Source organism: Musca autumnalis, unplaced genomic scaffold (genome assembly GCF_047663935.1).
Source record: "Musca autumnalis isolate F117 unplaced genomic scaffold, ASM4766393v1 scaffold_5, whole genome shotgun sequence".
In the NCBI taxonomy this organism is placed as follows: Eukaryota; Metazoa; Arthropoda; class Insecta; order Diptera; family Muscidae; genus Musca; species Musca autumnalis.
In genome coordinates this window covers 75112694-75125614 of record NW_027412088.1, presented here as the reverse complement: position 1 = coordinate 75125614, position 12921 = coordinate 75112694, and the positions used below count along the sequence as shown (strand labels likewise).

The window sequence follows — 12921 nt, the reverse complement described above, 5'->3', positions numbered from 1 at the left end:
GATATCCCAATAGTCGGTAATACATCCAATTTTTTCATTTTTTTTGCAATCACTCTACAGTTCGCAATTTTGATCGGATCGTCACGAAATTTTGATGGTTAATGGGGGTCTTACAGATTTCGGAGATGGTCGGATAATATTCAGGGGTTGGATTGTGAAACAAACTTATTTGGAGAAAAGGCCAACGTTTTATTTCAAAGCGAATATCTCTCTTCTGTAAAAGGTATATCGAAAACAAAACCTGGCAAGGAAAGTAGAAAATATAACCTTTAACACGATGTGAAGTAGGTTGTCATAGGTGGTCAAACGACAGATTTATCGCAATAGTCTCTAATGCATCCCTTTTTCCATTTTTTTGAGCAATCACACGGAATTTTGATCGAATTCTCAAAATATTGATGGGGGTTGATGGGGGTCTCACAGAAAAAGAAGCCTATTGATGGTTGACGTACATCCCACTTTTCCATTTTTTTTATTTGAGTTGTTCTGACGATGCACTTAAATGCGTTTCCACAAACTTGAGCTGTATTAATGAAGACATTCGGAGCAATTTTAATATTTTGAATTTTACCAGTTAAAAGCTTATGTACAGGGGTAGTCGGCCCCATAGTCGGTCGCAACCCGACTATAGCCTGGGCTCACTTGCTTTAAATTTGATTCGCTTAAAGACAAGATTATAAGGTTCTTAAAACGCCCACAAAAATATACCAAGATCGTTCCATCCATTTTCGAGCTATCGTTGGCACCGCAAAACGTTTCTACAAAAAAAAAAGGTTTCGCAGGTAGCCATTTACAACAAAACTATGCAACATTTTTCCACAATAAAAATTCCAAAAGTAGTATAAGGTGTACCTTTTCTGACCAAGGAAAGAACTACTTAAAAATATTGATACATTAGTTGTAAAAAATTCATGAAAAATAAGTTTTTTTAGTGTACACAACTAGGGATAACCCCTTAATATAGTTCCACTTCAAACGTCATAGAAATATTGAGATGCTTTATACCGATAATGTAAAAGAAATAATAAACGTCGTCACTATGTACGTCTTTTTCGTATTGTTTACTGAATTATATGATATTTATATTTTGTATATTCATGGCCCAATTATAAATTTAAACGATGCAATGGGAAACAGCTCTGACAAAGTTCAGTGTACTATAAAATAATGATGAAACCCCTTGCCATACATACTTCGCAGTAAATTGATTTACTGTTCGTTTTATGCGTCATAGTTTTTTAACGGCTGGGTATTAGACATAACACAGTCACTGTTTGTAAAAGAAATTTGTATATTGCTGTTATCAAATTAAAAATATAGTGCAATTATATTTATATTTTTGCAAAAAAAAAATTATTAGTCATAGTGTTATTGGTATTGTGTAGATAGGCATTTGCAATCTATGTATGATGTATGTATACATATGTGATTGCTTATGATTAGGAGTTACTTATATGTTGAACATAAGAAACAAAAAAATGCGAAACACTACAGCTTTATCAACTTAAAACAAAACAAAGAAAATCCGTTCAGTTTCCATTCCCTAATAATTGGATTTAAACTTTCACTCAAAAAATTAATGATTTTTTGTCTCCCCTGAAAAGTGGTGTTTTTTAAAGAAATTAAATTTTTGAGAAATTATGGCATCGATATGTAACGAAAATTCAACGAAAACTTCCATTGCAATACAAACATCGAACAATCACTTATACATAGGGTATTTCATCCACTAAATCTTGAGTGGGATTGAAAAATAATAAACATTCTCAAGTTCATTCCTTACCTGTACTTTCTGGACCATTTAATTGTCGCTTTTGTGCCGGCCGATTTGTCCATACAATTTTATTGCCCGCTCCCATTGTTGCTGTTACAGTGCCATCGGCATTTGTCACAGCCGATGTGGCACCAGCTAACATACCGGCCGGTGTTGTAGTGACATTTGTTGAACCGATTTGACGCCAAACAATTTGTTGTGTCGGTTGACCCACCATTTGTTGTTGCTGTTGTTGTGTCAGTTGTTGGACGGCATTTCTTGCTGATGTGGTAACAATTAAGGGACCAGCCGTTGCATTGGAACCATTGCCAGTTGCATTTATATGCTGTACACCAGCTATATTTTGTACTGTCAATTGTTGTCCACTGCTGGTATTGATGATATTGACACCTTGGCCGGTGCTTGAGGCCAATGAAACTGGTGCCTTTTGCAAATAGATTTTCTGTGAACCTGTCGTTGTACCAATAACATCACCAGCCGATGTGGTTGTATATATCATTTGACCAGTACTATTGTTATGGGTTACTGTGGCGGCTCCGATAGGCGTTAGGGTGGGTTGACGCATAATGGTTGTCGTTGTGGTATTGGAATTACTTGTAGTATTGGGAATATACTGAGCTATCACAGATGCACCACCACCACCGCCGACAGTCGCATTATTCGATGTTGCTGCATTCACAAGTTCCCCGGCTCGTTGTTGCATTAGGAGTTTTTGTTGCTGCTGTTGTTGTTGCAGTTGTAATTTACGTTGCTGCTGTTGTTGTAGCTGCAGTTGATGTAACTGTTGAACGGTTACATTTCGTATTTGTTGGGTTGTGCCTTGGGGTTGTTGCAGCACCTGTATCGTTGTCAATTGATGTTGCTGTTGCTGCTGTGTTTGGGGCAAGGATTGTTGTTGTATTTGATTAGTGGCGGGATTCGTACTTGTTGCCTGTATTTGATTGTGAGCGGTAGCAATTGTATCACCAGGATTAAGGGTAATGGTATTTCCTATTACCTGCAGCGGTGTTGAATGACCAATTAAATGTTGTTGCTGTTGTAGCTGAGAGGTTTGCTGCTGCTGCTGGTGGTGGTGGTGATGTTGTTGAACCATGGGTTGGGCAATAACAATGGGAGCATGTTGAACAACTTCTTGCTGTGTATTAATATTTACACAGCCCGAAGATTCCGCTGAAGAAGCCATCACCAATGCAGGTGTGGCTGTTATTTGCTGTTGTGGTGTTATACTCACAATCATGTTGTTCTGACCACCACTTTCCGCCAAGCCAACCTTTGTTTCGGTTACATCCATGGGTTCTTCCTTGACTGCTATCTCACTATCTGGCACTGATGTAGACTCAATTTCATCACAAGGTTCTTTTTTGATATCTTCCTGCTTGAAGAAGGTATCATCCTTAATCGTGACCTTCTCCAAAGGTGAACAATTGAATGAAGAACTGCCTACTGGTGTTAAGGCTGTATATGCCTTTTTACCACCTTTACCTCGTGTCGCTTTCTTGTTATCACCAACAGTTTTGTCACACTTCTTTGTGGCATCATCAATGCCATCCAGCAAACCGGCTGCCGCTTCAACATCACCATCTACTTCAGCATCAACATTTTCACCATCCAAAATACCATTCCAGAAGTTCGTGGCTAATGTTTTTATGTCATCGATTTGAACCTCCTGTAGAATGTTGTCCAACATATCGGCGTCATCGCCATCACCCAATAGATTAATGTCGTTTAGCGAATCGCCGCTGAAATTCAAATCCAAACAAGCACTGTTGTTTGCGGCCTCAGGACTTTTACTACTACCACGGGTAATGTCGGACATAAATGAACTCTGTAAAAGCTGTGTATCAGCCTCCAAGTCTTCATATTTGAAAGCGGGTGTAATAAATGCTGAGCTGCCACATTCGTCTTCGTCTTTCCATAGCGAAGATTCCTTTTTCAGTAACTTACTAGACGCCTTTATGGGACTTAACGATTCTCTGACCATTTCTACAGCTATGGGTGTTTGCTGAGACCAATCCACCAGTGGAGAACTTAGTTTGTAATCCATGTCCAACGACCAAAAATCTTCCTTTTCTGTTTCTGTTGGAGTTTTGGGTCTGAAATGCAACCAATCTCGTCGTATTTCCGACAACAGTTCATTGCAAATATCCAAACGTTGTGAGGAGGTGGGTGACAAACCACCCAACATTGTAAGTTCATCTTCCGATTGATGTTGCTTTTGTTCGTTGTTTGTTGCCACTTCTTCGATTAAAACATTTACACCCTTCATGGGTTCTCCACTGCTGTTGGGCCTTAATGGTTTTCTACTTCTTCTAAGATCACGTTGACGTATAACATCAGCCATTTGATTAAAGCATGAAACTTCGTCGTCTTCACTTTCCGAAGCCGGCTGTTGCAACAACACTCGACCATGTCTACCAAACAAATCAGATCGATCATTGGAGTATTCAAACGATACGTCTTCTTCCTCCTTTTTGATCTTTATCAAATTACTGAGTTGTGCCAAATTGAGATTTTCTTCATCTTCAGCTATATCGGCAGCTGCTGCCGCCGCCGCTGACCCAGCATTATGTTTTTGTATGCTACTCAACGGTTCATTGGAATCATCCGCCGAGGCCAATGAGGGCGCTGACGAATCCATCATTTCCTGTTTAATGGCTCTTGAGGTCAGCAAATCACCAGGATTACACGAGGACGTTGATGCATTTTCTGAATCTGCATCCTGTATGATGATCTCTCTTTTTATCACATTCGTTTTGTCACTTATACTACAGCTATTACTTCTACTACCATTACTAATGTTCATATTAACATTGTTACTACTATTGTTGTTGTTGCTAATGCCAATAACTAGCGAAGATGAATTGTTGGTGACTGGCAAAGACGATGATAATGATGAGGTGGTGATGGTGGTGGCGGTGCAAGTGTGTAGTTTATCCAGGACGGTGGTGTTGGTTGTAGGCGACGCACAACGATGATTGGGCCATGTCGTTGATGTTGTTGTGGATCCATTTTCATCATCTGTTTTATTTAGACCATTTACCTTTTCTAGCTTAATGGTATCTGGTGTTGTAGTGCTGTTGGTGGTTGGCGTCGTCGTCGTCGATGAGTTAACTAAATTATTTACACGACCATTGACACTGCCCGTGCCATTATCCATCATCAGTGATTGAGACAATTTGTACAACAAACGTCGCTGTGCCGCTTCCATATTCTTTTGCTGCAAATGGGCATTATTTAATTTGCGTCGTTTCGAATTCTGTTCATTCTGTTGCTGCTGCCTTCTTCTTCGTCGCCTTCGCCGAGCCATTGATATACACGAGTGATATAGCCTATCCCTTTGTATGTGTAAACCTTGTTCATCTTCCAGTTCGTCATCGGAATATTCATATTCACAACAACCATTGAGACCAATTTCCAAATCATCATTACCATCATCGTTATCGTCCATATCATTTGTATTGGATAATGTCTTGAGATGATTGGGATGAAGATGGTTTTTGGTATCCATGATTTCTTGCTTAATTGTAGTGGCGGGTGTATTTGCATTATTTACATTAGTAGTAGATGCTGTTGTTAGTGTTCCAAATGCTGACGCTGTTGGCGGCACTAAATCAACAACAGTTGGTGGTGAGGCGGGTTTTAGAGAAGAATCTTTTTTATTTGCTTTTGTCGTTGTTGTTGAATCGACGACAATGCTATTGGAATCGGGTGTTTTACTTTCCAATATTGTGTAGTCAAGCTGTGACCAAAAATCGTCGAAATTCGATGCTACACGATCCAATAGAATGCGACCACCACGACCCATGCGTCGTCGTGCAAAGCCAATACAACGAGGTCTGAAAAGGACAAAGGAAGCTTTAAAAATGGTACTGGGAAAACCTTTTCTCAAACACTCACCTTGGATGTTTAATGGAGGCTAGGGTATAGCGATATTTAGTGTCACCAAAACCATATTCCTCCTTAGGCTCCCAAGGCCAATTGCCGGTATGGGCTCTTGACTGCAAAAAGGGACAAAATCAAGCATTATTTAATTTGAATATTATCTCAAAATATTTTGAAGCTCGCAAATATTCCGCTTGTACATACCCTCAAATAATCGCAGCCTTGTTTTCTTCTAAATGCAAATGGAGCCTCTTCTTCACTTTCCGAACCGATTTTGTGCGCTAAATCTTCTTCTTCGGTTTCAATGTTCGACTCATTTGGCGCAGGCGATGAACTTTGACGATGCAGGTGATGATGCATATGATGTGGCAGGTGATGCGGCAGATTGGATGTACCGCTGCCCGGTATACCAGTGACGCCTCCAGCACCCAAAGCAGCTCCTGTGGTACCCGATGTTGGCATAACACCCATCGTGGCTAAATACTGTTGCTGCTGCTGTTGTTGCTGGTGATTGAGTTGTTGTTTATCACGTGGTATTTTATGTTTACGTTTCTTATACTGACGTTTCTCTTTGCGACTGCCAGCATTTAATGCATCTGCGAGAAAACAAAAGCAAATTTTGTTGAGCAATATAACTATGGAGAAAAAAACTCTTGCGATATTTACCCATAGCTACATTCGCTGAATTCAGGTACTGCGGTGCTGATGAATACATGTGACTGCCCGATGTTGCTATACCGGCTGCTGTCTGGCCCGGTGTCAACAATCCCGTAGAACCTATAACATTATTCAAACCGGCTGCCGATGAGCTAACACTTGGTACCACTGCTGTAGGTGTGGCTCCCGAAGATGATGAATGATGTGAGTATTGGTTAGCATACAAGGGGGCAAAGGCAGGTCTAAAAAAAAAAAAACAAAATAAGTTAGGAGACTCGCAAAATTATGTAAAATAATTTCAACAACAACCTTGAATTCTTGATCGTAGCACTGAGCTCTGAAAGTAAAGCTCCATTAAAGTCTTTGAGTTGTACACGCTTCTCAAAGATTTCTATGGACAAATGCACATGTTCACGCTTAGTTTTCTCACGCCTCTTGACCATCTCCAGAACAGTTGTGGCCCTTTGCAGATCACGCCTAAAATAAAACAATAAATGAAAAATACCAATTTTTCACTTCCCACTCAATAGTTGTTCTCCTTATACATACCTTAACTTGAGCATCTTCTCATAGGAAGTCTCATCATTTTTACGATTCTTTCGCGTCTGCATTTTTTCTGTGCGTCGGCGAAATGCTAAGTACGGATTATTTGATGAGGCCCCCGGTCGATTCTCTGTCCTGACGGAGAGAATCAACGGATGTTGCTGTTGTTTGGATTTTAATATAAAAATGTTGTGAAATTATCATTTTTTTTTCGTTTCAAAACAAATGTTAAATAAATTTTGGAAAAACAAATACAATGCTAATAGATGAAGAAGACAAAGAAGAGCAAGGGGAGGGGGGCATATGTTTTTTGCTTTGTATTTTCTTTACCATTTTCAGGCGTTTATTCAGCCAGTAGTCGTAAACGGCTATGCTGACCTCATCGTCCTGTTTGAGCAGCGCTTTTGCCTCATTCAATGTAACCACTGTCTGGCCTGAACTTTTCTCAAGACGATCCATCATTTGTTCGAATTTGAATGGTGTTAAATCTAAACGTTTTCGTTGTTGTGTCACCCACATTTCATCTTCGCTATCCATATCATATTCGGGTACATCTTGTTCCAAACCAAGTGCTAAAGAAAGGGGATGGAAAGTAAAGAGATTTGTAGGAATGTTTCTTCAAGATTTAAGGAAGTAAAATATACTTACGTTGCATGTGAATCAATTGCCGCGGCATACGGTAATTGGGTGGATAATTTTTATCATAGAAATCTTGATCGGTGGTATAGACTTCCGGCGTCGGGATAATCAGGCCTGTACATATTGCTCGTTGTAAATGATGTTCCTGTGAATAGAGAAATAGAATGAAGGTATTAAAATTATTGTAAAAAAATATTAGGTATATATGTGTAAATATACATATAAAATACATAAGAAATATACGGCAGGTCCAGGAAAAACATGTTAAACCTGTATGAGGTCGACAGCAATCAAAACATCTTCTAGTTAGGAATTACTGGGCTATTGAGGTAAATAGGGATTATCTAATGAGGTAAATTGGGATTGACTTTGTACTGGGATGAACAAGGTCGCAATACCCAATAGGTGTGGAGTCCGAAATTCTGCTTTCTGAGTATCTTCAGCACCTCAGCACCTAATTAAAAACTCATATAAGCTTGACGATAATTGTAGTGTTTTTCAGGCGGAGATTCTTGCTATCAAGAAAGCTGCTGAATTGGTGAAAGGGCTTGAAGGCAGTCTTACAGGACCGGTGACTATATATGTCGATAGTCAAGCGGACCTCAAGGCTCTCAAGGAGTAGGAGAGCTCTGCAGGATATACACGATATCGTAAAGCTATGTTGGGTTACGGGTCACAGCAACATCATGGAAAACGAGGTAGCAGATTAACTGACTCGAGGTGGATCTAGGTCTATCGACTTGTCAGTTGATGAAACCGTCCAGCTACCGATGTGCCACTACATCGGCAAACTCCGGGAGATCTTCAATGAGAAAGCACATCAAAGATGGCTATTAGAACCTGGTTGTAGGGTATCCAAGGCAATCTGGCCTGTGGTTTCTCGTCGAAGAACGGATTCCCTCCTCTCACTTGATAAGTTAGGGATGAAAATCGCGGTGGGACTTATAACAGGTCACTGCAGAGTGAGGTCCCTAACTTCAAATGGGACGACAGTGGCATTGACTACTGCAGACTATGTGAAGTTGCGGAGGAGTTAGAGACTGTCGAGCATCTGCTTTGTAGGTGCCCCATTTTGCAAACAAGGAGATACCGTACAATAGCCAGATATGAGATAGACACTCTGACCTTCCTGTCTAACATAGATCCCATCGTCCTACTCAACTTTACCAGACATCTAGCATGGCTTGGCAAAGGTCCTTAACAACCCTAATAATCAGAATCTTTTCACTCTTCCAGATAATTCCTTGGCGTCAATCTCTTCATCTTCTGCACTCACCATCATCTCTATCCTGTCATCCTCATCTCATCAAGCTGCATCAACACTCTATCATCTCCATCTTAAATCATCTCAACAACGCACTTCCATCATCTTTAAATCATCATCTCCATCATCTTTAAATAGCCTACACAGGATGAACACAATGGACCAACGGTCTCAGAGTGAAGCAGTCACCTATTCTAATACAGGGCTGCGCATCCTCAAACCTAACCTAACCTATCTTCAGCACCTCTACCACATCTTATTTTAAATGTGGTATCCATGTTATGGCGGTCAATCTGCCGGGGATTTCTGAGATCACTTCAGATTGCAGCCTTTCCAAAGTGCGTTCTTGCGATTGATCATCTGGATAAGAAAATACTTAGATTTCTTGTCCGGAATGACAAAATTAACAAATCCGGTTGTCATCCACTGTCATCATAGGTAATCATTTGCACCTAATGCTCCTTACTGATCCTATCTTCAGAATCAGACTTAAAAAAGACCGTAACTAGGAGGTTGTCCGAGGCAAGTAACGATGGTAGGACTTGTCTCCGTGGTAGCGTTTATCGACTACAAAAAACTGACTCCCCTTTTCTGTAATGTGACTTCCCCCGACCGCCGTTGACATTTTTTTACGAGGACCCTTCAAACCTTCATATTTTTCACACTTAGTTGTAGCGACCTTGCAGCGCATAATTCCGATAGATCTTCCCTTAGTCATCCCTGCTGCTGGGGTCTCCTTCATTCCCGATTTTCAGAATACCCGTACTTGTTGTCTTTAGTGTTTGAGATTTTCCGAATCTTTAGGGATGCGAATGGAATTTCACGGACCAATATTGAGTTACCCAGTGTTGCCACAGACACGATAGTAGAAGGCATCTATCCAGTTTGCTGGGAGATTGATGGCATCAGCCGATTCGCAACAACGCAGTCTATTTTTTGTTCCCGTTCACAATACTCGCACTTTTTAAGAGGTTTGAGCTTTCCCGAAGCTTTAGGGGCAGATGTAGCACTCACACTTGATGCCAATATTCATTGTTTCGTCAGCGTCTATCTCTTTCCCGGCTTTGATAGCTGTCGACCGACATTTAGTTACCCAGTTCTGTCGCAGGCACGAGCTCAATATGTAGAAAATGTTTTTATGAGAGTCTATTTCTTTTTAAGATCTCATTAAGGACTCTCTCAACAAATTAGCGGTAACAAATTACCCTGCGGAAGACTCCACGCCTCAGTCAGGCCTAGTTTGAAACATTGAATAATGAATTGTATGTGAAGCAACCAGCCTTATGTGAAGTTCACAAATAAATATCAATGATCCGTAAAGTGAAACAGCGAATTCCTCAAAGTAGTAACAGTCAGTAACAGTTTAAGATTTACATTTCCATATTCCACCCCCACAGGGGACATAGAGAACGTCACGTATAGAGATACTTTTAAAGAGCATATTGGCTGATGAATCGAGGAATATGCAGATCGGAGTTCAGCAATTCTAAGAGCTAACACAGTATGATTAAGTAATTTACATAGCTCTGATATATGCGAAAAGCTCAGAACTAGAAACGAGTTCTTTGATATGCTGATAAAGAAACCTTGATAACAGTCTCCAGGTCGTGAACATTGGACAGCGTCATGATAAATGCTCGATTGTTTCTGTCCCTTCTTCATCTTTACATAACCTGCATTTACTGGACATTGATATTATTCTGCAGTGATTCGTGATTATCCCACTGTTAGTTTCAGGTCAGATTTCTTAATGGAAAGTAGAGACGTAGTTCTTCGCTTGGAGAGGATTGGTCTGATTGTCATTATCTTCGATGTTGCAATGACCCGACAACCAACACAACAGTCAAAAACAGGACGGCGCAAATGAAGCTCCCACTGAATGTGCAGGTCGACGGTGCAACTATTCCGACCACAAACTACCCCAAAGTCCTAGGGGTCACATTCGATATCATGTATAAGTCGTCCCAGCATACTATAGTTATCTGCGATAAGCTGAGAAACAGGAACAAGGTCCTCAAGTCCCAGCCGGCAGCACTTGGGGTGCGGATAAAGAAACCTTGTTAACCACATACAACGCGATAGGTCGGTCTGTGGTAAACTATGCGGCGCCAGCGTGGTTTGCTAACGTAAGTGATACACAATGGGATAAACTACAAATCTGTCAGAATGCTGCCCTGAGAACAGCTACAGGGTGTCACCTCATGTCTGCAGTGGACCATTTACATGAGGAGACAAAGATCCTTCCTGTGAGTCGTCACAACAGGATGTTGACGATGCAGTACTTGCTTGGATGCTATAGGCAAGATCACCCAAATCACCATCTGGTGGATATAGAGATATATAGAGATCTATAGAGAGAGGTCCAAAGATATAAAAGAGAACCTCTACATCAACGTGCATACCAGGCAGGTTTAAGAGACATTCATATTGCTGCGGTTGCAGAGGCTCTGGCAGCCTACAGTGTGAATATAGTCCTCGAAGATCATCCACCACCCGTGGCAGCGGAAGAAATGCAGCTGCCAAGACAAACGAGAGTCGTGTTAGCGCAACTTAGATCTGGTTGGTGCAGCCGCCTCAATTCTTACTGGACCAGGATTGATGGTACGCGGAATATCTGCCCAGCATGTGGCACCGGTCCGCATACTACGCAGCACCAGTTTAACTGCCCAGCCAACCCGACTGACTTAACTCCTCTCTCTCTCTCTTTGGACTAATCCAATTCAGTGGCGTCCTTTCTGAGCTTGGAGCTGGAGGCAGAACCGAATCAATAAAAATAAAAAATTACATGTACTTGTAGAAGCTGCTACAACAACAACAACAGTCTAAATCCGCCGCAGACCTGATATTGTGGACCTGAGTAATTTAAGGACCGCTTGACTATCCACGTATATAGTCACCTGTCCAGTTATGTCTCTTTTCAAGTTGCCCATCAGTTCCGTGGCTTTTCATTGCAAAGATCTTAGCTTGAAAGACACTACGATTTTCGTTCAACTTGTATGAGAGCCGTAAGTTGAGGGTATCGCTGTTCCCGTTTCCAAACGCCTCGGGATATACTTAAAAAAACGCGTAGAAGTAGAGAGTTGTGGGTTCAGGCCTCCGTGTATGGTATGTATACTTTAATCGGGAGGTATGCAGTTGTGGTGATACATACTCACTGATTTCTCCCTAACACCAGTGGTAGTCCTGATCGTCGTAGAATTGCACCAGAATTCATACCTGTCAGAATGACCCACAGCAATTCAGAATTACTTTCTAATGTCTGCAATTCGTTAACTTTGTTTCAATAATTTATTTCTTCGATTCGGGTTACACACGAAAAAGCTTGTCTTAAATGGAATGAATTTCAAAGAAATACATTTAAAAAAATTGTGGACAATCAAAAAAAGTTTTGATTTCTAGCTAGATCGGTGTTCATTTTATCGAAATTCATATCAGAGGCAGCTCACGTAAGACAATTCACCCAGCTATACTTAGCTATACGCATTTTCAGCGGGATATTTAGCTGCGAAAAATTCCAATCAAAACATTTCAAATAAACGATTCTAAAGAGTGCAAATTACTTAGTTCATGTATAAATATGTTAAGTAGGTCACATAGCGTCTGACAATATAAACCTTATAATTACAGAAAACACGTTTGTTGCATCTAATTTGTATTTATTTTATACAAATATTTATTTAATACGCATACTACAAAAAGAACACTGTGAATAGTTGTCAAAAGTAATTGCCCCAATCCCCAGTCCCATGATAGAAATAATATCATTCTGATATCCAAAATGTAATCTACATCAAACGTCTCATTATAGAAAACACTTCTTTTCCTGACATGTTTCTCTTCCCACAAAACATTTCTTTTACTATATTTTTAAATGATCGAAAATATTCTTTGTTCTGCAAACATTTCTATTGAAATTAATTCAAGTTGATTGAGGTCATGATATGTTTGCTAAAAAGTTTTGCAAAAATTGCATGAAAAGTGTTAATGCAAACAGGGTTGGCAGGCAATAAACTGGTTCTACACTTTTCTCTAGTCACTTGTTTTAAACATTTTATGAATTTAATAAAAATGGGTTACAAATTCATTGTGGAATAAATTTGAATATTATATGAGTTATAAAGCAGAAATATTGAATACACGTTTATTTTAATACAGAAACACA

At 40.2% G+C, this 12921-nt stretch overlaps 1 protein-coding gene across 4 annotated transcripts in view; it reads right to left on the bottom strand.

The window, feature by feature from the left end:
• E(Pc) (Enhancer of Polycomb) overlaps positions 1–12921 on the bottom strand; it is a 35713-nt gene that overhangs the window by 11073 nt on the left and 11719 nt on the right. For all 4 annotated transcript variants that reach the window (XM_073956526.1, XM_073956527.1, XM_073956529.1 and 1 more), the window contains 8 exons: positions 7505–7640; positions 7187–7428; positions 6863–7017; positions 6623–6790; positions 6323–6555; positions 5861–6252; positions 5672–5772; positions 1784–5610 (listed from right to left, as the gene is read on the bottom strand). In XM_073956526.1, coding sequence (XP_073812627.1) covers positions 1784–5610; positions 5672–5772; positions 5861–6252; positions 6323–6555; positions 6623–6790; positions 6863–7017; positions 7187–7428; positions 7505–7640 — 5254 coding nt within the window. The remainder of the gene's footprint in view (positions 1–1783; positions 5611–5671; positions 5773–5860; positions 6253–6322; positions 6556–6622; positions 6791–6862; positions 7018–7186; positions 7429–7504; positions 7641–12921) is intronic.